Raw genomic sequence first — 25,096 nt, forward strand, 5'->3', positions numbered from 1 at the left:
GATGAACAATAACTACAGAGCTACACACCAAAACCATGAGTAAAGTGGTATGGATTAGTTAATGAAGAAAGTGCAATTGAAAACAGGGAGATGCACAATAAATATACGCCGCTCTTTAGAAGAATTATGAGGGTTAAGAACTTAAAGTGAGAATGAAAAAAAGAACTATTCTACTTTAACCCGCATGTTACAGGCTGACAATCAAGGAAACTACCACCCACAACATTATACAGCCCTTCACTGGGCAAGTAGATTACAGAGATATAGTTCTTGATGACTGGTCTGGGAGGTGTTGGTACCTTGAATTCTCCCTCAGTCTATCATCTACACTGAGCCAGACTTTTGCGGTATCTGTGCTGGAAAGTGATGCACCATGTACAGGAGAATGCCTGATCTTGCCTGATGATGTTTCAAAGCAGCAAACAACATATATTTCTTTTCAGGAATCTTCAGGGGCGACTCCGCAATGGTGAAGGAGCGTCGCCCCCTGGTTAAGCCAGGAGCTGAAGATAAATGATAGTTAATTATCGTTTTATCTTTTAGCTGCTGGCTCAGCCAGTAGCACGTGAAGGGAGGGGCGGGGCTGTGCCATGGGCGGTGGGAGAGAGGAGAGAGTGCACCTAAGTGCACATGTGTGTTTGGCTGGCCATCTCTGGCTGGCCAAACACACATGCTCACTTAGGTTTCTCCAAACCGGCTGTGTTGAACAGCTGGGCTGGAAAAATGCACAGACCCCAGGTCTGTGTCTGAGTGGAAATCCAAGCCGCTCATACCAGTCCTGGCACTGCTTTCATGCTAGGTTTAACATGAAAGCAGCATCAGGATTGCTGGGGAGCATGTGCTGATGTCCCAGTGAATGCTGGGACACCAGAAGAAGAGGAGCGACTAGCGAGGCAGCAGGAGTCAGTGACAACGGGAAGAGGTACTTTTTTTTTTATTTCCCATCCATTCCCCTTCCCGCCCACCCCTCCCCTTGAGGTTTGCGGTGGCCGCCACTGAGAATCTTCACTGCAAATAGTTATATGGGAGCATTAAATGTTGCTATACACAGGCATAACTCTTTTTTAGCAATTGTTTGTTTTATTGTTTTTGTTGAAATACAAAATCTTTGTGCTCACGGACTTTGTGCAGTACTCTGACCCATGAACTGGACTAGTTCCAGCAAAAATAAGGGGGTCATTATGAACACGGGGGGATTCCCCGCCGAGTTCATGCTGGTGGTCTAAACACAGACTGCCAGCTTGTTGAAGACCCCGCCGGCCCAATAATGAACATTCCACTGGGCGGGCGGGCGGAAACAGTGTTTCCGCCAGCCAGTCCAGCACAATCCTGGGCCTGGACATTGCCGACGTCTCCACATGGAGCCGTCGTCTATGCCGCAGTGCAGCGGGTGCAGCAGCATCCTTCGTGCCTATCACTGCCCGTAAATCGGGCAGTGACCTGCGCTACGGAGCTGTGCAAGGGGGCCTCAGAGCACCCCTTCTGCCAGCCTTTACTTGGCGGGGGAAAACTCCAGGGAAAGTCTGAAGGAACACAGGTTCTTTTGCCCTGTCGGATAGAGAACTCCGCCATCGTCAGGCTGCCTGGCGGCGGTAGCCTGGTGGTGGCGGAGGGCTGCCTGTGGCGGTCCCCCTGTGTTTGGAATAGGGCGGTCCAGACTGCCAATCCGGTGGCGGAAATTACCACCACAGGCATGGCGGTCTGGACCGCCATGTTCGTAATGAGGGCCTAAGTCTAAACAGAAAGGACATAGCTTCTTATAACCAATTGTTGGTTTTTAGGTGAACAACACACTTTGCCCTGAAGTTACATGAGGCTATGAAGTCAACACAAAATTGGTCTAGACAAAGGAACAATAGAAATGGGTGTGTGAAAATTACCACAAAAGAAGAACAGCAGCCTTTGATTTTCAGAGATCATAGTGGTCTGTCTTTCATAGATAAATCTCACAATACAATTATTTTCTCAGTCTAACACCCTTCACTTTTTCCCTTTCGATCTTTAGCAATTGCTCGGACTAAAGTATACTACTCATGATTGTGAAGTAAAGCTACGAGCTGTCTGAATCAACTGCAAAAACAAACCAGTGTCAGTTTGCTAATTTCCTAGGTTCTAGCGTCTAACCCTTTTATTTCACAGTTCACAGCATTATGACATTAAATTTGAATTGCATGCATGTTTACTTGTAGGTGTACCTTCCAAATAAAACCAAAAGAGGTAAGGGAAGTATAGAAACATATTTACAAGCAGTCTGCATTTCAAATAAAGCCTTTTAGAACAATGTGACAACAAATTACATTTTTAAAGATAGTTTTCAATAAATTAGTTTGCTTTCGTGGGACAGATGTACTTAATGTCTTGAAAAAGTATTCCTATATTCATTGACTTTTATTGTAATTGCATTTATGCAGCTCTTATTACCCCTGATGAGACGTTTGCAGATATTCCTATAGTCTGATGAGAAAAGCTGCAAAATATAGAAACAAAAATGGGCATTTAAGGAGGTTGAAGGCTACCAGCTGACTGATCAATCATTTTCTTTCTATGGCCTGCTATTGTAGACGATTTTGTAAGAAAGAGTGGATGAGATACCTTAGGGCCTGATTTAAGAAAGGTGGTGCTGCACCCAGTGCAGCACCACTTTTCTTGCACCCCTTAGCGCTCCCCTAAAGCCACCATGTGTGCGCCATATCTAAAACACGGTGCACCATGGCGGTAGTTAGGGGAACTAGTGTCAACATTTTTTATTGATGTTCACAGCTTTGCAGGATTACGTTTTGACGCTAATCCTGCAAAGCCCATTGAAGCCCATTATAAATAATGCTCTGCCTCCTTTTAATGCCTGCTCTGAACAGGCATTAAAAGTGGTGAAAACAATGACGCTAAGAAATCTTCTAGATTTCTTGGCGCTGTTTTTTCGACCCCCCTAACGGGGGAATGCCCCCTTTGCACACATTATGCCTGGCACAGGCATAAAGTAGCACAAACAGTGCTTAATTTGTGCTTGTTGTTTCCAGTGCTCAGCACCGGCACTTATTTTTGAGGGCCGGCACTTAATCTTCTGCCTCGAGCATTTGCTGCAAGTAAAAGACAAATTTGGGAAAGACAGAGGAACAGAAAAACGAAAAGCGTCACAAAGAAGAAAGCAGAAAGCTGCAGGTGTGAGCTGAAGGGTCAGGGAGTGGCTTTAAATGGATTATAGATGTCCGAGATGGCTTTGAGATTACGCTGCCTCAGTATTCCGTGTTCGCACATTTAACTGCAGGAGCTGTATGTTTCAGAGGAGGCCTTTCGGCACCGCACCTTTTTATTTACAAATTAGGCACTGAGCACAAAGTGTTACAACGTGGCACAATGCATGCATTGTGCCACTTTGTTAATTTGGCACAGCGATTTTGTCCTCATTGGGCTACATTAGCGTAAAACAAATGACACTAATGTGGTGCAAGGCAGCGCTAGGGGCTATTAAATCTGCCCCTTAACATTTTAAACCAAGTGCACCCTACTTTTTTCTCAAACGTTAGTGATTTTTTTGTCTTTAAACTAGCAATTATCATCTCAGTTGGCTCATGGTATAATTTTTTTTTCTAACAATCTTTTTGTTATGATTCAGAATACAGGGTTTGCACTGTTATATACAATGGAGCATAGAGAGTACATGTTTAATAATCCAGAACACTTTGCATAATCCTAGTGAATATGCCATTAAAACCCCTATGGGGCTTTTACGGCCACATCACTGCTGAGACAAAACTGCTTCCCATCCTTAATTTCCATTCTCAGGACTCCCCTGAAGGTCCCCCTCTACTCACCCACCTCAGACAGTTGCCTGAACTCCCTTTACTTTCTCCCATTTCTTGGGGCATCCCCTTCCTTTGTATATAGCTTTCTCGGCTCTCTGGCACCAGTCTAGGTCAGTCTGCCAGACTATTAGCCGAGTGGTGGCAAAGGCAGAGGCTTTTGCTATGGTGCACATGGCTACTCCCCATGCCAGTCTCAACCACATTTCCTGATATCTGGGCCATGTGTTTTCCCCCGAAATTCACAGTAGGAACCATTTAGGGTCCAGAGGTGTCTCTAGTGTGGTGGTCTAGGACATCTCCCGGACTATGCTGGACCAGTATTCCCACATTGAAGGACATCCCCAAAGTATGTGTATGGATGTGCCCTCCTCATTACAGCCCCTCAAGTGTAATGGGTTCACCACTCCACCAATTTTGTGTAGTAGCATACGAGAATAGTAGGCTCTATGTAGGATCTTTAACTGAAGTAGTCTGAACCTAGCCCTGCTGGCTATTTCCCTGGGGCCTCTGAGAGCCTCCACCCATTTATCATCTTCTAAACGTCCCAGATCGGCCTCCCAAGCCTCCCTCAATTTACTCAGCAGGTCTGGAGAGTTATGATTAATTTCCTGTAAATGACCCAGATCCCCTTTTTGGGAAACGGTTTAGACAGGACCCTACGTTCTAGGAAAGAAGCCCCCAGCAGCTGATCCCCTTCCTGGATATACCTCCTCAGGGTATGCCCCAGCTGTAAGTGTCAATAGTATTCAGTGGTCGCTAAAGTGAATTCCTCCCTAAGAGACTCAAAACTGAAAAATATATTTTAATTGTACATACATATATAGAATATGTACAATATGACAGCTTATAAGACTGAAAGAGTTATAGTCGGCCACTGTCTTGCCTTCTTTTTTAACTCACTTTTTATGGCCTCTAGCTTTATCCTCGCTGAATCAGTAACTGATTCTGATGTCATTGTTAATGTATCCACGACTACTATTGGGGCATTGCTGGGGTACTCTAGCAAGCGTTCAATACTATTTCGGTGAAAACATATTTTCATATGTCACTTCTTAGCCTTTCCCTTCAGACTCAGAGAATGAACCCTGGTTCGATCAGTACTCTGCTGCTGAAAAACTATTTTTCGCGGACTGCAGAACCTTTGTAAGGGTCTTGCAGTCTCACCTGTGTATTTATTTTTTAAGTGTATTTATTGACAGTGTTTACACAGCGCTATACTTGCCAAGGGGCAAGTGAGCACTTTCCACTGCAGCAGGGATCTGAAACAGGTGTGCAAGGTCGCAGGGTTCCCCAAGGTTAACTACATTGTTCATGAATGGTAGGAGAGCTGAAGGGGGTCGAGGGCAAGGTACAATCTGGTCGAGGAAGCTGAATGAAGGCACGAATAAAGACAACAGGAAAACAAATGCCTTTAAGCTGCACCGTGAATTGCATCTCGGATGGAAAGTATTTTATTTTGAGCATTAATGCATGCCAGAGTCTTGCTGCTTTGATAGCGGTGCCTGGTTTCTATATTTTACAGTTGTGTCTCTTTCTCTTGGGAATCTTTAGCCTCGTTTGGAGGGCGGTTCGTAGGCCTTTAGATGAACAATTGTCAGCGAGGTGAGAGTGCTCTTCCTCATCGAATGTAAATGTTATCAGGCCAGAGGTTATTTAGCCAGTGGAGTTGTCTGAGGCGGGGATGAAGTGATTGAATTCTTATTGGTCCGCGATAAGACGTGTGGCAGCATGCATGACAAGATTTCACCAGGAAGATATTGGCAAAGCTGGTGGATAGGTTTGCTGACATCTAACGCAGGAGCGCATATAGTTGTAGGGCAGGAGGAAGGATTGGATTCTGAGTAAAGAGATCAAAGGGGCCCACACTTTTTGGGATTCCTTTTCTTTAAATTCACTTTGAAGATGAATTTCAAGTGCACATGTACTAGCCAGGTATCTTCAAATATTTGATGCATTTATTGCAGACGGCAAACCTCAGAAACATTGACATGTACTGGCTCGGGACCCTCGCAATTTGGCACATACACTGCAGACAGCACAGTTTAGAAACACTGACATGAATTAGCCAGGTAACTCCAGAAACTGGTCCATGAGCTTTAGACAGCAAAGCTGGGAAACATTGACATGCGTTACCCCGGTAATTTCAGAAACTGGTGCATGTGCTTTAGACAGCACAGTTTGGAAACATTGACATGCATCAGCCTGGTGACTTCAGAAACTGGTGCATGCACTGCAGACAGCACAGCTTGGAAATACAGCATGCACTATCTCCGTACCTTCACAATTTGGAACATGTACTGCAGGCAGCACAGCTCAGAAACACAGACATACACTTGCCAGATAACTTCAGAAATTGGTGCATGCGCTGCAGACAGCACAGTTCAGAAACACCGAGCAGAGGTTGCAGCTCCATGTTTCCAAGCTGCTATGCCCCAGAGCAGATGCACTCAAGGCCTCATTTACAACAGTTTGGAGTAGGGCAGTGCTGCAAGCCTTTTTGCTGCACTGCCCGTCAAATCGAAAGGGCAGAAATGCACTGTATTTACAAGATACAGTGCATTCCTGTCTGTTGAGCCAGCTCCGGCACACAATTTGGTGTTGAGTGCCAATGCAGGCATCCGTGCACCATGTTGCAAGGTTGTCTGAGTTGTTGGCAGGATTGTTTTTGTGCAGGAAGGTACACCTTTTTTGTCATTCTATATGGAAAGAGGAAAACACGAGGAAAAATGAAAACATTGCTCCTCATTACGCCTGGTCTGGGGAGGCATAAGGTTTTTGTGCTGCCCCAGGTTTATGCCATTTTGTAAATCTGTGGCAGCGTCAAAATCCATGGGTGTCGCATTGGAAAACCCACTGCAACACCCATACAATGCCTCCTTAACACACAATAAAGCAACGTCGCGCTTTGCGCTGCCTTGCCTTACTCCATATCTATGAGGCCATGCAAAGCCACACAGGGGGGGCCTTCCTGCACGTCATAGATATGATTGTGAGGCCTGCACCACCGGAGCATCTAACAAAGTGATGCTCCAGCAGTGCAGGCCTCTTGTAAATAGGCCCCTTACTTTTATAGTTATTGAGTTAGTGCTTGTGCTGTACACAGCGTGATTTCTTAAAAATTAGGTATTCGCTTCCACAGGTACACCAACTGCATCCATAATACTGTTGGGCAACTAAGCAGGATTCGGACAGAGGCTGCAGGAGAGGACAGGATGAGGACTCCAACTGGAAGGCAGACAGCAGGCAGCTATCATTTGCTGACAACTTGAAACCAAAATATTTTCTCAAGAGCAAAAAGTTGAGAAAAAATGTGTTGCTGGGAAGAACCATGATGGAGGAGAACACAGATGGTGGGAGTTTTAAGCTTTGCAAGTTCTTGTGAATTATTTTGTTTGGAAAATGTGCTGACACCCCTCCCGCCCCAACCTGCTGAAGAAAATCACTACCCTTCAAGTGGCTAGTGAATAAAAACGATGTTTTTCCCTGGCCTTAGTTAATGTTTTGTTTTAGTTTCAATGGCAATTAAACACTTACCTTTTATGTTCTGTAAGTTGAGGCTACTTCTTACATGATATATTTATGCACTTGCACCTGTTGGCCAGGCCGGTTTAATAATGAGCATCCCTCGTGTGAAGACCCTGTTCACCCTGGTGACCTACCTTGGCCGTGTGTGGCACGCATGCTGGCATAGAAGTACAAGCAGCCGTCCTTCAGGATGCAGTAGTGTGGCACCCACAAGTCCATGTTCCTGTCCAGCTGGTGAAGGAGACCCAGGCACTCGGGATTTTTGATTGCCAGTGGTGGGAGGCTGTTGTTATGCAGGGTGACATCTACCCACACATGGTTCTACAAATAATGCATATGTAAAAAAAAGAAATGTAAGATGCTCTTACACATCTGTAGACTCCTAAATATGTGGTGTAAACCATGAAACTCACAGCCTTTACAACCTCTCGCTAACAGAAAATGCGTCTACTGTTGTTAGTTTGATTTTGTATGCAAATCATTGGCATTCTTTCTTATAACAGCAGTAAGTGTAGATACACAGCGAAGAATATAGTAATAATATACAAACATCTCGAGTACATATCCTTCTTGTTTCTGGAAGATAGCATTTGTCTATGGTTTGTTAATGGCACATACTGTATACCACAACTAAAAGTACTGCTCTCAGCTCTGTACTTATCATGAAAATAGCTTCTACAGTTCTGGTAATTGCAACAACCCTGAGATGTTAAGGACTAAAAGCTGGTCTGGCGCTGACTCACCGATGTACCGTTCAGTGGATTAATAAATTGTGCATTAGCTGAAAGAATGCCAGGGGAGAGGGGCGGGTCACGGAGGTGCAGCACGTAGAACGTGCATTAGTGGCGCCCTTCATTTGTGCTGGCTGTGCCCATTGGAGGTACTTGAGAATGACTGATGCTTTCAAGAAGATGGGATTTCTGATCGGCCTGAAAGAGGGCATTAAATGGTAATGGCAGGGGCAGGTATTAGAGCTCTTTCTTTCCAGCAGTAATACCCGCTGTTGGATAATACTTGGGACGTCACAGTACTTTTAAGGTTTGTAATTTGTTCCTTTATGTTATGCGCAATTCCGAAAGTAAAACTATTATAAAGTGCCCTACATGCTGCTGTCCTGTGTTTTGCTCCATTTCCTAAACAACGAGCTACCTGTGGGGTTCACAATTCACTGCCTTTATCTTCAACGAAAGTTTCCAATGTTCCTGATCAAGGATAAGACTTCTGGCATCTCCAAATCGATCTATTCTTTGCTTTGTGTTACTGATCGAGCAATGTGAGATCACTATTGTGTATAAAACAAACATGATACAAAATACCAACGCAAAAACAACCCACAACACACACAAATGTGCATAAAAACTGTAATGAGGAAATGGACTTGGCACGGTTGGACACTTGACCAGTTGTCATGAAAAGGACTGTCCGGGCCTACCTACCTCAATGATCCACAGGCTATACTGAGTATAGAATGAAAACAAAATAAATCACTTTATTGTTCCGCAGCTATTAAGTGTAAAATACTTCCAGTGTCCCTGGTTGCAGCCAGAACTAATGTCCAATTCTTGTGTACTGTTAATTATTTTGCACTAGGGACTGGTATATATGTAGAACTTGCCCATTCATTGCTCTAATCTAAAAAAACTCAGGTCAATCAACACTCAGGCATATTTATGTGCCCCCTTTATATCACATTTGAACCACGCAACGTGTTGTTGCCTGGTTCAAAAGTGGCGCAAGCCCTAAATCAGATTTATGAAGCCACGGAAGGCCACCTTGCGTGGCCCTGAATGGCTTCATAAATCTGGACTAATTGCAGCACACATCGCTGCATTACTCTGCCTTAGGAAGGCATTCCATGGATGTTGCATGAGTGTTCCCACGCAACTTACATGATTTTTGATACATTACCAAATTCACCAATCCTGGCATTCACCAATCCTGGTAAACCTGGGAATGTGCCAAGATCCTACACCTGCCACAGGGAGGTGCAGTGAGGAAAAATATCACTGTTTTGCCTCGTTTTTGTCCTCTATCTGTGCTGCATACTGCAGCATACATAGAAAGAGGAAAAGGCCTTTCTGGATTGTATGATGCAAGGGTGTCTGTGTTGGTGTTTGCCAGTTCACTGTCTGCCAGCACAGGAGGAAAGGACTGGAATGCAGCGTATTCTGTAAATAGGGTGCATTCCTGCCCGTTCCCTGTGATGCAAACAGCACAGCAAGGTGACTTGCTGCGCCACCCCGTGACACATTTCTCATACATTTGCCCCTCAGTACATTTGTACATGAGGAAGGAAACCCCTCAATGCACAATTCATACTGACATAGGTCTGGGAAGCTGGTGCATGGGGGAGCAAGAAAGGGAACTCTTGTCAAATATCGAAATCTACATTTTTAACAAATACAAAGACCAGTGTAAGATGGCCACCTTTGCGTGGGCATGTGTGCGCATGCCCTGGCAAACTTCTTACACTGCCTTTTCATAAAGCAAAAGTAAACCCTTACTCAATGGTGCCCGAATGCATGCACACCAAGAGATAGCCATTGTGGAATAGTTATTATTATACTTCTAAAAAACATTAATAGAAAACAAGTCTTGGCAGTCAAAACCAGGATCATTGGCTTCCCGTAATGACTGTCAAAGTCAGAACCATTGGCTTTCCATTTACTTTGACGTTTTTCATCTAAACTGTGTTAAGAAAGGTTCGCTGCTTGCACACAGTCACTGGCTTCTGCTGTACCTCCAGCAGACCGATCAAGACTGGAGGCTCCAGATTTTCACTTTTTTTTGTTTTAAAAGTGTATTTGAAAAGTATATTTGAAATTCTTGTTGCACGACTTACAAAACATTTCTGAATACTTTAACAGAACTTAGGCATGCAAAACGTGTCATCTGCACCTGGAACTGGTGCATTCACAAGCTGAGGATAATGGCAGATGTCACTACCCCATACCGCCACACCCACCCGGCTAGTATAATTTTTGATGAAGGTAGGCCAATCTTAGAGCCAGCTTTCGCCATTACTTAAACATGGTGCCAGGCTGGCGCTTTGGAATGACGCTAATATTTTTGCCGCAAAACTGGGTTAGCGTAGTTTCACGCAAAAAGTTTAAATATGCCCCAGAGTCCTTTGTAGTCAGTCCTCATCAAACTCCTACTGAAGGCTATGGTTTTGGCAGTAAAAGTTCCTAATTGGAGAAAGCTGGATTTCATAGCCAGTCACGTCGCTTCATGACTGAAATTGATTAGCTGCCTCATCCCGGTCCTATGTTTGGGTGTCAGACTTAGTTGCTGAGGCCATGTAGGGCTCCATGAGCTCAGAAACCTTTACCATGTGGCCATGTTGAACTAGTTTAAAGTGCAATGTAAAGCTCCATGTGGAACAAACCAGGGGGCTTATCTACAAGCCCTGTGTGCTGCTGATGTGTCACTTTTTGTGACACATTGGTGGCACATTGTGCAGGCCCATATCCATAAGACCACGCAAAGACACTTTGCATGGCTTTTCATGGCCTTATAGATATGGTGTAAGGCAAAGCAGTGCAAGTCACTGCATCAGGTAGGCATTCCATGGACGTTGCAGTGGGTTTTCCCTGGGTTTCGGCAAATTCCCAGATTTACAAGAATCTGTAGACCTGAGCATGAGTCAAAATCTTCTCTCTTCTTTCCAGGAGAGGTGCAACAAGGAGAAATATGTTTATTTCTCCTCATTTTGTTCCTCTTTCTATGTGTACTGCAGTCTGCAGCACACTTAGAAAGTGGAAAAATCCTTTGTGAGTTGTTTCTAAGCAGAAAGGTGTCCCTTCCTGTACAAAAGCAATCCTGTCTGCAATGCAGGCATCCTTGCACTACGGGGCAAGTGTGCCTATGTCGGTGCTAGGCAGCCCATTGTGCACCAGCTAAGTGGAAGAGGACAGAAATGCGGCGTATTTTGTAGATAGAACGCATTTCTGCCCTTTCCCCGTGGTGCAGTGCAGCAAGGTAACTTGATGCACTGCCATTCGCCACAGGGATGGTAAATAAGCCCCCAGGTTTTCTTTCCCCCAAGGGTGCACTCTTCCTGGGCAAGCCTCTGCAACTTGTCTTGATTCCCTGGAAGGGCAACTGAGATCCACTTTAATTCACTTGTTGTGAAAGTTCATCCTGGTTGCTTCTACAGCCCCTGGGTTCTCAGGGAGGGCTTTCAGGCACCAGGCCTTTCACAGGACAGGACTTCTGCAGGGTCTTGTACTCTGTGGTCTGCTGGGACCTTTTGGAGTCAGGAGTCATACATATGTTTGGGTCCCTGAAACATGCAAACAAGAAGTAAAGCACTTTACTCTGGGGAATATTTCCAGTCCCTGGGTTCCAGCAGCACTCAGTAATTATTGGTTTCTTTTGTTCCATTAGGATCTTCTTTCTTCATGTGCTGCCTTTCCAGCTGATGTTTTAAAGATGTGGTAGTGAGGAGCCATTGTTTCCTGTACACTAGCTAATGATTAGAAAATTTCCTCCACCGAAACCTGTCTACGTCCTTGCTATGTGCCACCCTTCTTTTTCAGCACTTTCTCTGTAATGTGATTGTAAAAAAAAATCCCAGAATCAGTAAACCAAAATTGCCTTCATCCGTATGCACGTTCTCTGACTCTTTTTTTAGCCTCTCATCTATTTAGATACCGTATCATCCCATCTGTCAGGGTCAAGAAGTGGTTCTTCCTCCTAGAGCCAGAAAATCTTGGAGAGCCATAGGAATGAGTGCAAGCAGATTATGCCAGCTCATTTTGGCATTTCAAAGTCAAAAGAGGAAGTGTGAAGGTAGTCTTCTTTTCTGCCAACTGTTACCATCCTACTTACAGATGGCTAAACCCTCCTGAATGGTGCAATCTTCCCTTTCTGAGAATAGAGGCCATGTCATTGGCCCCCATTGACAGGGTTGTTAAGTCTCAGGTGGGTATGTGTGTTGATCATCTGAAAGGGAGCTGAGTGGCAAACTGGTTCTAAACCAGTTTTCGGCTCAGGCAGTACAAAGTAAGATTCTAGAAGGTTACTTTTCCACTAAAGTTATCAAAAAACTACTTTCACCATTACATTAGATTTTTTAAGCTGAGTGGACAATAACTTTGAATCATTTTGTTAGCATTTTCCAAAGCAGAGTTACAAAATAAATATTATGTTTATACCTAGGCCTGTTCAATTACAATCTAGCTTATTCTACACACTGAAATGATCTTTTGGGTTCTTATTCACTGCGAGTGCTCAGTACTGCAAGTATGTAGTTTGCTACTCTTTGATAAATGAGGCACCGAGTCCTTTGGCAAGCTTTAGGAGTGACTGCTAAACACAATAAGTGATCCTGACTATTTTTGCATACCAGTGGCGGTCACCTCTCATATTTTCAGAAAGTTTGTCAGATGCCTGAGTTCTAGAAATACTAAATTAGGGATACTCTCTGGAATTCAAGGAATTACCTTCAGATAAACACCACTACATTTAAGCTACACTCATGATCTTATAAAGTTAAAAGTTTTGTCAGAGGATTTCAGAACAAAATAATGTCATCTGTCTGGTACCAAAGTCTCAGACAGGGTAACGCTTCTATTTCTGTGTCTTCTTGGTGCAGAAATTGTCATGAGTTTTCAAATTCATAATAAATCTAAAAAGACTGATACAAGTCTTGAGGAAACTCTTTTCAAGATGGATATATTACAATGTAAAATCCCATTGATGTCCACAGGGAATGGATAACTGCATTAGATCTTCTGGATGCTTACCTGCATATTTCAATATTTCCTCTTGATTAGAGATTTCTGAGTTTTTTGTGGAGGGACATTATTGATAGTGCCAAGCAGTCAAATACTGGAAAATCACAGATTTATGATCAAATTCAAAGATTTTCTTCAGGTTTCAACCCATTACCTGGAGTTCATCTGGATCTAGTTCCAGGCTCACCCGGGCCACATGTCTCTTCCTCAGCCAAGAGCTGTCAAATCGTGTGTGGGGAGGCAGAGAGCTGCTTTGATGAAGTAGTGGCTCAGAATAAAATGGCACATGGTAAGCCTTGTCTAAAAGGGGGAAATGTGTTGTGGTATGCTTTTTATATAATCCCACAAAATGTGTTTATGTTTGTTATATCCCTTGGCAGGCATTGAGTGCCTTTGTGATACCTTGGACCAAACTGCATCTTGGTCTGTTGGTTTCGCATCTTCTCCTCCAGTAAGCAGAGTATTTCCTCCTTCCCACAAGTTTGTCTGGCACCTTATACAATAAAGGAAATATATAAATTAATGACATTGAATTATTTGTCAGTAGGCTGCTAAAAGATTTTTCTCTTCTTAGATCTTCGGTGAAATTGATAGCTCCTTCATGGGACTTTCCCTTGGTTCTGAGGGCATTACAACCTACTTGCCTTTTTCTGATGTGGAATTTAAACTAATGACACTTAAAATGTCTTTTCTAGTTACCATAACTCCAGTGCATAGATTAAAGGAACTATGGGGCATATTTACAAGCCCCTGCCACCATCTTAGCTTAATTTGTTTAACGCGAAGGCAGTGCTAACCAGTCCCCAAACAGTTACAAAGTGGCTCAATGCAAGTATTACACCACTTTGTAATCCCTTGCGCCACATTATACCTGCGCCAGGTATAATGTGTGCAAGGGGGGGCATTCCCCCACAAGAGGTCCAAAAAATGGTGCAGTGAAATTTACAAGATTTCACTACGCCATTCTAGCATCATTTTATAACGCCTGCTCAGGGCAGGCGTTAAAGTGACATTGACCTATGGGCCTAACTGTGCTTCGCTGAACTAGCGCCAACATTTTTGGTGCTATAACAGCAAAGCTCCACAATAGTGTTAAAAATTCTGACACTATTGTCCTAACGTGCGCCATGGTGCACTGTATTGTAAATACATCGCTACCATGTTGTCTCTAAGGGGGCACAGGTGATGCGAGGAAACTGTCACATCGGAGCCAATGTGCCAGTTCCTTGTAAATATGCCTCTACATTCTTTATCTATCAGAACTCCAGATTTGAGGCTGTATTCAGATAGACTGATTTTCGTGGTAGGACCAAGATTCTCTCCTAAAGTAATGTCTGCCATTCATCAAAAACAAAAGATAATTATTTCACTTTTCTTTCCAATTCCTTCAACCCCTGAAGAGGAATCTTTGCATACACTTGATATGTTAAGAGCAGTCAAACGTAACTTGACAAGACAATGTGAAAACTTATTTGCCAATTTTGGTGTCTTTTGACATGGTTAAAAGGCATCCAGCGTAACCTTATGTAGTTGGATTAAGGATTTGATTTCTGTGGCTTATACTTCTTAGAAGATTGTTACTCTTTCAGAGAGCATATTGGTGGCGAGCCACCCGAGGGGCGGCTGACTTCTGGGTGGAAACATGTTGAGTGGTGGAAACATTGAGTCTCTTTACAAATATAGGCAAAGCAGCAACATGGCCACTTTAGCCACCTTTATTACTTGTTACAGGTTGGATGTAAGGGACCAGAACTAAAAAGATTTAAGAGCGAGAGTTTTGGTGACTACTATTTCCTAGATGATTGTTCCCTTGTATGTTGTAAAAGGTTTTTAAGCATAATGATTTACTTTGCATCACCTTGAAGTTGTGTAGTTCTGGGAATCAGATTGCTATTACTGCTGTGGTATATCCTGATTTAATAAGTAATGGGACAAGCAAGAGGTTGAGGAGTTAATGTCCTGATTAATGACCTGTAGTCTTCAGTGCTTTGTATATCCTTTCTTCTTATCAGTGTTTACCTGTACTTACCTCCCTTTCTCACTCATTTGCGATCTCAATTCCTTTAAACTTCGGTGTGAGAGGAAGTATGCGGGGTCTTCTCCCCATTTATTGCCCAATGTGGGGGTAAACAAGAGGTTAGATGGTTTAAAATACTTTTTTTATGCTGGGCCCCATGGTGTTTGGAGGGGAAGTGGGACACAGCATGTAGGAAGTATTGGTACAAGAAAATGGTATTCAGAGTAATGAAGATAACCAGGAAGTAATTGGAACATTATCTTCCCAGGTTGCGAGGATGATGTGTTACATTGTATTGATAAAAACTTTTACTTGTGTTGCGATCTTTATTTAAACTGTAGTGTGAATTTATAACTCTCAACTGTATTGACTTTGAATGATGCAACATCAAGTAGACAATAACAGAATCTGATCCTTTTATCTGTACATCACACACAGGTCCCTCAGTCAGGTGTAGGAGTCAACTGATTAAATATGTGTGGTGTGGTTCATTGCTGAGATGATGCAGACAAATAATTTACTGGTAAGTCCAAAGATTCGTCCAGGTCCCACTGCCAGCTGCAAGACAAATGAGGGTGCTGCTGCTGCACCAGTTGTGAAGCATGTGCGGTGCGGTGCCCTAATCCAGTGTCATGAGATTCACATGACATGCTCAGGGTCTGGCAGTGACACCTAATGAAGGGACTCAGAAGACCTGCAGACATTAACTGCAGCCTGCACCTCCCCGATGAGCTGGAGCAGACATGAGTGACAACACTGTTGTGGTTAGTCCAGCCATCTTGCCTTTTCTCATTTTCTTTGATCTGGTAAAAGGTCCCCCAACGGTGGAGTAATCTCTCCAGCTGGAGGATTTCTTGGTGTCTTCTTACATCACCTTTTCAAAGAGATGGCCTTATTTGCAATTTATCTTCCCATCATTTTGATTTATCACCCCACCAGAGCCCCTTTTTTCTGCACGTAAAATCATTAAAAAAAGACCAGTACCTGATTGACAGGATGAACAGCTTTATCCATTGCCTCCAACCACCTATGACACAAAACAAATAAATGAGGTTAACTTCTTTCCAGAAGCAAACTCTCCAGTAGGCTTGTATGCGAATTGCACGTAGGTATTTTACAGAAATCCCCAGGACTGCACATGGACAGAGATGCAAATTGTAGAATTCAATGAACATGCCTAACCCTTAACTGGTGGATATAACACCAAAGGACAATCCACTAGGGTATGGTTTCTTTAAAGGTGACACTGCACCATATGCCAGGGATAGTATTTTTTTAGGACAATAAGGCCCATATTTATACTTTTTTAGCTGCGCATTTGCGCCATTTTTTGACACAAAAACAGCACAAACGTACAAAATACAACACAAAAATGACGCAAATGCGGCGCTAAAAAAGTATAAATATGGGTCTAAGTTCCTTGTGAAGACTCCTCTCGTACACCCTAATAAAGTTTGGAGGTATACACTTGTTCTTGCCTCACAATACACTTACTTCAACCTTTGTTGGCGCACCATAGGTAAATTGGGTGTAAAAACATTTGAGAAGTTTTGTGAATTCCCAAAAGGATGCTACATGAATGCACTGCCTTCTCAGGGGCTACCCTAAAGCTCCCACCCTGGGAACACCCGTGTTCTCACCCTTAAATGTAAACATAATGTGAAAAATCAGGGTCAAGAGGTCACAGGGCTATTAAAAGCCCTAATTGTGCACACTGGTGTTTATTGCTTCTATGTCCTTGAGTCCCCATGCTGTGGACCTCAAACTGGGGACCAAATGTTAGCACTTGACTCACAGGTTAGTGAGACAGGGCAATCTAAGGCTGACTCAGGGAGGTGCTGCAGGCTAGAACCTCAGCTCATCAGTGCAACAAAAATACTCAATAAATCAATGTCTAGTAAGTGCATTTTCCTTGAAAAAGGAAACATATTTAATACATCCAGAAATGCATAGCATGAACACAATTACACATATGTGCATAGTATATATAAAAAAAAACCAATGGTGACACCATTCAAGGGCTGCCCACACTGCAAGGGGTGTACACTAAAGAAAGATCACAGTGGTCAACTAACCTGTTTAATGCAGATTATATCACATTGCGACCTCACTGAGGCACCTTTAATAGTTTGTATGCCAGCAGACCCTAACTCATAAAACCACAATATGCCATATATGTTTGTAGTAAATCATGCAAGGTATGCAATTGTGAAGCGTCAGGTCTACTGGCTTTGTCACAAGAGTGTTAACATACAATCAACAATGAAAAATGAAAAATGAACAATTCAAAATCAATGATATTTCAGTGTTGTTACACAGATATGCGGACATTTCATCAGCCATATAGGTATAGACCCACTTTTAATAATTAAAATAATGTACACACGTAATAAGAGTGAATGTTTTAATGAAAGACCTGTTCTACTGTTAAACTAGTTCGTCTAACAACCTCTCAGAACCCAAAATACGATGCCCCCCTCATACACCCACGACACAGAAAAGCCCTGCCCGGCATCTTAAAAGCAACTACAGGCTTTTGCAGGGTTAGTAACTCTCACTCCTCGGAGGCTAAAATCTGATCCCTGTGCAAACAGTGATTAATTATCATACTATCGCAGTTTTCCCCTGATAGATTGCTGCAGGCCAAACCAGCTGCAAACATATAGGGGGAGTTAGGGCAAGGGCAGGGAAAGGGCCATAAAAAAGGCAAAACGTGCAATTTGATGTGCTCACCACTGATTTCACATGTTAGGCCTCATTCACAGGTTAAGAACCTCACCTTAGGGTAATGGTATTCACCACGTGTGATAAATACCTTAGTCTATTCTGCATATCTTGTAATAGGGCCATAGGGTGCCACTTTTTCTAAAGCTGGTGGGGCTCCTATAAGTGACTGATGCCTAACCAGTCAAACCCCAAGATTCAACTAATCACCTATCTTCTTCTAGGGCATCATAGAGAATTGTGCACATTTCTTTTTTTTAAACCAATTCTATTTCTATTTTCTTAAAAACACAACATAACAATAAATAAGTGTAGTTAAGGTATTACAATGTATCCCATACAAATACATCATCACCCATTTCATGGTTAGCTCACTGAGGCCCAGATATATACTTTTTCACGCAAAACTGCTCTAAAGCAGTTTTGCGTGAAAAAGTATACCGCCGGTAGCATCTTTCCAAGACGCCGGCTGGGCATCCTATTTATGGAATGCCGGTAGCCGGCGGTAAGGCCTGGCCAGCGTCATGAAAAAGGATGCTAGCTGGGTGGGGGAAGCGTAGGGGCAACGGGAGGTTGTGCGTCAAAGGATGACACTAGTCTGGTTAGAGGCATAAATATGCCTCTTACCAGACTAGCGTCATTTTTTGACGTACAACCCCCTTGGACATGACTCCTGTCTTAGTAAAGATAGGAGTCATGCCCACCACCCCAATGGCCAAGCCCAGGAGACACATGTCCCATTGGGCCCAGTGCCATGTAAGGGAGCCCAAGTAGGCCTCCCTGTGGTACTTTAAAATTTTATTTAGAATACTTACCTGTACTTATCTTACTTACCTGGGATGGGGTCCCCACATCCTCTGGTGTCCCTCTGGTGTGGGTGGGGGTGTCCCTGGGGCTAGGGAATGGCACCTGTGGCCAATTCCACGGTCTCTGACCATGGAAAAAGGCACACGGGTCCCCTAATGCCTGCCCTGACCCAGGCATTAAATAATGGCTCTAAGCAAGCCTAGCGCCATTATTTCTGGCCCCTTTCCCCCCGTGCTTGATTTTAGCACGGGGTATAAATATGGCTCTAAGGCCATATTGTCATTTTTTGGACAGGAACGCCTACCTTGCTTCTCATTGACGCAAGGTGGTTTCCCGCAAGCAAAAAATGACTTTAACTCCAAAACTTTGGCTGTAGATGGGTCTAGCGCCAAAGTATAAATATGGAATTAGGTTTGCGCCGAATTTGCATAAGACAAATGATGCAAATGCAGTGCAAACAGAGTACACATCAGGACCTGAGCCTTAATTGTGCCACCATTTCCCCCAGATGTTTATGTGGACAACCACTAGCCATGAATATAGTGTATTCTTGTTTCTCACACCAATCCATGGCAGTACGCCATGCAGTGAAAGAATGGGTGTCTGGAGAGTTCAAATGTCTTGCACTATCTCATTTGGCTGTCAATTTACCAATGTCAACTGACATATGCTGTCCTTAGCTCCCTACAAAGTCATCCAGAATACCCAAGAGAGCAATTCTAGCTCTCAATATTCAAGCCAAAGTGGTTAAAATGATCAACCAGTATTTGGTTATAACCGGGCATCCCCAAAGCACATGGAAGAAGTCACTATTGCCATCAAAACACATTAGGGAGGGAAGTTTGTTTGCATGCTATAGTCTTACAGGGTTAGGACAAGCAGTATGTAAGTATTTTAGATTAATAATCTGGAATCACTCTGAAACGACGAGCTCACGTGGTGCCAATTTTGCCACCTTATAATCACTTTCATGTAGTGGGCCCACCAGCCCTACTGTCTTTCTTTTAAAGCTAGGAAAAGGTCCAGGTGTTAATGAGCAGGGATAAATAAACATGTAATACCCTCCTTTCCCCAAGAGACACATTTTTAATTTTGACCTTGTTTGTGATGAACTTGGTACATTTGACAGTAAATCTTGGTGGTATGCCTGTGCATGTCAAAGCTGCAGATATTTATAAAATAAGATTCTATGCAGTTCAATCTTCATCAGGAGATCTTGAAAAGACTGAGGGACATATTTATAATGCCCTAGCGCCACCTTGAGCCACATTAATGCAATTATCTTTTACGTTAATGTGGCCCAAGGAGGCCGAAATCCCTATGCCGTATTTACAGGGTGGCGCAATGCATGTATTGCACCACTCTGTAACCCTTTGAGCTACATTATGCCTAGCATAATGTACGCAAAGGGGGCGTTCCCCTGTTAGGGGAGCCAGAAAAAATGGCGTAAGGAAATCTGGGATTTCCTTGTGCCATTTTTTTACGGCACTTTAAACGCCTGCTCAAAAGCAGGCGTTAAAAGGGGGCTTCCATTCTTTAGAATGGTGCCCCATGTACTCTGCAGGAGGAGTAGCACCAGCATTTTGACACTACTCCTGTAGAGTACAGCAATATCGTCATGAAAAATTACGCTTTTGCCCCCTACCCTGCACCATGGTGCACCGTGTTTTAAATACGGCACACACATGGTGGCGGTAGGGGGGTGCTAAGGGACACTTTCCATAAATCTGTCCCTCAATGTACTGAGCCCTGCCATATATCCCCTAATATCATAATCCCAATGGGATCCCATCTACCAAAGCCCTCCAACTGGGCAATATGACTGAGCCATCTGCCCTGCCAGACGAAGGTCTCAAATGTAAGCTTTTGATTGCATATGACCCACCTTAGGGCTGACCGCAAAATCCAGGATATGCACCCTGGACACATCAGGGAGTAAGCAGGAGATGGTGGTGGTCCATATAGCATCCCCATTATATTATCCAGCCAAGTAAGGACACTTCAGTGTGAAATGCAGGATATTACCATCCCCTGTTCAACCAGTCATTCACTACCAACAGGTGGGATGCCCAGTGATACAAATCTAGGTTAGTAAATTGAGATAATTATACCTGGTGAATTTCAGTGGATTTATTCATGTAAAATGGTATGTTTTAACTGACATTTTCACCTAAATATACCATTACTTTAACCTTTGACTTTTTCAGCACATTTCTAGTTTTTTTTTAACGAAAAGTAATGTATTATCATATGTAACACCAGCTCCCTGCCATTTAGCCATTGGCATGACGTGGAATTGACTGCCGGGCGTTGCCGGTGGCACGCCCTGCATCCAACACCCCAGCAGGCAGCCAATTCGATGCTGTGCATGGCCTTTGGGCCATGTGTGGCATGGGGTTAGCAGCAGGGCCTGGCCTGCAGCCAGGCCTGCATCCAACCCCTGCAGGCAGCCAACCCCACTCAGTTCATGCGCAGGGTAGGGCTGGCTACAGCCCTGCATCCAACCCATTGGCTCAGCCCCTCTCCTCAAGCCGCCTCAGGCCATTCTGTACCCCTTGCACAGACCTTTTATTTTTTAAAGAGGAGGGGTGCCCACCCTTTCTGAGCCGCCTGGGGGACCACATCCCCAGGGCCTTTTTGTAATGAAGTAGAAGGGGCGTGCAGCTCCCCTCCCCAATACACCTTAGGCTCCGGGGACCCCTTCCCTCAGGGTTGTTTTTTAATTAGGGGGAGGGTCGCACAGCCCCCCCGCCTCAAACTAATAGTGACCCCATGGACCCCATCTTCTTGGGCCTTTGTTTTTCATTAATGAGAGGCAGAGCGTCAGCCTCCCTGACACTTAACAGGCCCAGGGACCCCATCCCCAGAGGCCTCTACAACTTCTGGGTGGGTGCATCCAAGATGCTGCCGGAGCCAGCATTGCTCCTGCCCAGCTGAGCAATGTGTGTTTTCCTGCCCGCAAAAGCACGGTCAGAGAAACAAAAGTCTACTCCCACCCAGCTGGAGTATTTCTAAAGCTCACACTGAGTGAGAGCAGATACGCCTTCCCTGCCCATGCTTTTGCCGCACAGAAGGCATGTCTACTCCAACTTGGCGGGACCTTTAAAAATGCTCCTGCCAGGTGGGAGTTAATGTGGGCTCTCAGGAATGCAGTAATTGAACTGATCCCGGGGGATGGGATCCCTGGGCCCTTTACAGGCTCATAGAAGAAGACTCAATGGGCCATGCCCTTTTTTTGCCCATGGTAATTAGGTCCCCAGGGCCTATTAAAGCTCATATAGGGGGGCCATGCGCCCCTCCCTTTTTTTAATAACAACCCTTAGGGATGAGGTCTCGGGGCCTCACTGAGGCTCAGTGATAGGGCCACACACCCCTCCCCAAAAGTAATGTTTTCTGCTGACCCCTTGGCCCTTCCCACACTGCAGGGGTTTTAAGCAGTAGCAAGTTTTTGAATTTCACAGCAGATTCACAGATCCTCAACACATTTGTGGCAAAATAAAAATGCTTTTGGTCACTAGGGCTGGGAGGTTAGAGTTTTCCTATCCTGAATCCTTATGCCTTTTTTTACCTTCTTTTTGGGACTCAGGACTGAGTCCCAAGTCCTATAGTGTCTGCCGCCACTTCCCTCTTGATGTGGTTACAGTTAATCAGATCTCACCATGAGATCTGTCAGCCCATGGATACTGAAGGGCATGAAACATTAAAAGTTTTTGAGCATCAATTGCTCAAAAACTGCTTTATGGATTTAGACCAAATCATAAAAAAACACTTTTTCTGGACCAAGATCTAGCTTTCTGCCAAATTTGGTGTAAATCTGTCCAGCCGTTTGGGTTGTAGCTTTGTCTAAAGTTCAACTGAACAAAATTTATGCGGAAAATGTGTTTTCTGATCCCTCTTTTTCTCAGTTCCCACTTCACGGATCACTCCAACACTTTTCAGGAAGGAACTAAGGTGGAAGAACTTTTTTTTAAATAGTTTTGTGGAGATTTGTAAACTGCTCTAATGTTATTAGGAAAACAAAAAATGCTTTTCCCATGGAAACATGATCCTAACTTTAACTATGCCATAGAATATTTTGAAAAGTAATTAAGCAAAGATGGGTGAACAGAATTACACCAAATTTGTCAGAAAGTTAGAGCTCTACTCCTAAAGTTTACTTTTCATTATTTTGTGTAAATCCATTCAGCCATTGCTGAAAAATGTGTATTTAAAGAGATGTTTGGGATGGTTATGAAGGGATTCACAATTTAATTATAGTTGGATGGTTGTTCCCCTGGGAGTCCTGTGGTACCATATATTGAAGAAATAAAGACCTCTGGTTGGCTGAGAGAACTTTTTCTTATATAAGTTTTTTTGGACCCACGGGACTAAGACTGGTCCCCCAGGACATAATGATCTGATTAGCCACAAGTTGAAGAAAAATGTTGCAGTCCCTATAAGGGGCACAAAGACATAAACTTGTAGGGACACCCTGACCTCTGTCACTCATTAGAGGACCCAAAGCACCGCCCCAGGGACCAAGAAATAAAACAAATATTTGTACCACTCTGCTCTTCCAGAACTCATCATGGCCCTCCAGTGAAGTACTGCTATACCTCAAGAAGAGACATACCATGGGCCTGTGTGAATTTTAAAGCATGGTCCTGCAGTACCATGGAGGTGACATTTGGAGGTGATACTGCTGCAGTACCATGGCAATGTGATTTTTTTTTCAGAAAGCTAATAAATACACTTCTGGGGTGTTTGAAGGCCATACATAGATGGGAGGGAAGGGGAGAATTATGCTCTTGCTGTGGGCTGGGTGACAGCCCTGTCTGCAGGCCTGGACCTGAGGCTAACCCTTTCCAATGGTCAACCAACAGCAGTGCATGGCAGGGAGTTGAAAGGAGGGCCTGGTCATAGGACAGGCTCTGTGTTCAACTATTAGCCACGGATGTCCAAAGGCTGTGCATGGCAGAGGGTTAGGTGCCCATGGAGGGTTAAAGCACAGGCACTGCAGCCAACTGTTCATCTCGGATGTCTGAAGGGCATGAGCTGCTGGGGCCTGGCTGCTTTGGTCATAAGCAATAGGGGATTGGGCCCAAGGCTTGGCCAGAGGCCAAAAAACCCCCAAAAAAACACATATTGGAATTCAGCAGTTATACGTTACTGAACTAACTATAACTTTTGCCCCTGCCATGTGCTGCTTATGACCTTATATACTGCATCAGTCAAGACATGGTAAATGACATCACTGATGACATTCCAAATCATATAATTGATGACATCACTGAGGACTTCACTGATAACACCATAGTCATATACAGCAAGAGTTTCTGAATGTAAATGTGTGGGTCCCTAGTATATGAATAGGGTAAGTTCTGGAGGCAAGTGTGATTGTGCACCTTGGAAGTGATGTGGTGCACCATGTACAAATCACTAAAGTTTGGGATGTTAGTATTACTAAGGGTTAAATCAAGGTAAGGCTGAGCACACCTGGTGTGAGTTGCAGAGGTATATTTCAAAGTGGGTTTTGGTTTAAAGCCAAAGCCTATTAAAAAAATCTGTGAGAAAGGCCAAAGCTTTCTGTGGACAATAAATATGCACCAGGGAATATCTGGGCATGTGCTCATGTTAAATAGCATTATTACAATACAATTCTGTGTAGTGAGGACTTTAATATGTGCGGATGGTTATTTCCAGAACTTTGCTTAATTTTTTGAGACACTGCAGATTGTTGAATGATCTAGAATGGAGAGGTGTCCCACTTAGAGATCTATCTCACACTGGCATTGTAAACATGGCTATTAGGTTGTATGCCATTGTTTCACCAAAATACAGAGGGTTGTCCAAAGGGCCTGGCAGTTGGTATTGGCCAATTGGCCTATTTCTTTTTATTAATTTTCGGAACCGCAAGACTCTAGTCGGAGCAATTGTGCAGATATGCCTACCTGTTTAACCCCTTCATGCCTCTTCCAAGCACCTCTTTAAATGCTAAATTCTTTGAAAATAGATGAACAGATTTACACCAAATCACAAACGTCTTGCTTTCTGACTGAATTTATAATTTACTGCCAAATTTGGTGTAATTCAATACAGCCATTTTTTCTCTATTGGAAAGCAGAGTTTCGTATGGGAATCAACATGGGAAACCAATGTTTTGAGACCCCTTTCCCCTTTTTCTCGGTCCCAGCTTGATAGATCAGCGCATATTTTTTAATGAAAGAGCGAGGTTGATGCACCTTTTTTTTTAAAAGTTGTGCACAAATTTGTCAAATGTTTCCTGAGTTATTAGCAATAAAATGCTCTTCCAATGGAAACTGAAAACTGTAAAACACTGTGTGTGTGTATTTGTATATATATGTATATATACATACATATCTACGGGTATACATATATATGTGTACGTATATTACCTAGTGGCAGTCACCACTAGGTAGTTATAGTTATAGAAGGTAGCTCTTGGTTCAGAACCCACGTTTTTGGTTATTTGGTGTAAA

At 43.6% G+C, this 25,096-nt stretch overlaps 1 protein-coding gene across 1 annotated transcript in view; it reads right to left on the reverse strand.

Annotated features, from left to right (window-relative positions):
* The window catches only part of LOC138285815 (uncharacterized), a 569,249-nt gene that overhangs the window by 18,934 nt on the left and 525,219 nt on the right, over positions 1-25,096 (reverse strand). Inside the window, exons 10-11 of the mRNA XM_069226216.1 lie at positions 16,071-16,113; positions 7,463-7,649 (exon numbers count right to left, since the gene is read on the reverse strand). Coding sequence (XP_069082317.1) covers positions 7,463-7,649; positions 16,071-16,113 — 230 coding nt within the window. The remainder of the gene's footprint in view (positions 1-7,462; positions 7,650-16,070; positions 16,114-25,096) is intronic.

The sequence above is a fragment of the Pleurodeles waltl genome, chromosome 1_1 (genome assembly GCF_031143425.1).
Source record: "Pleurodeles waltl isolate 20211129_DDA chromosome 1_1, aPleWal1.hap1.20221129, whole genome shotgun sequence".
NCBI classification, from domain to species: domain Eukaryota; kingdom Metazoa; phylum Chordata; class Amphibia; order Caudata; family Salamandridae; genus Pleurodeles; species Pleurodeles waltl.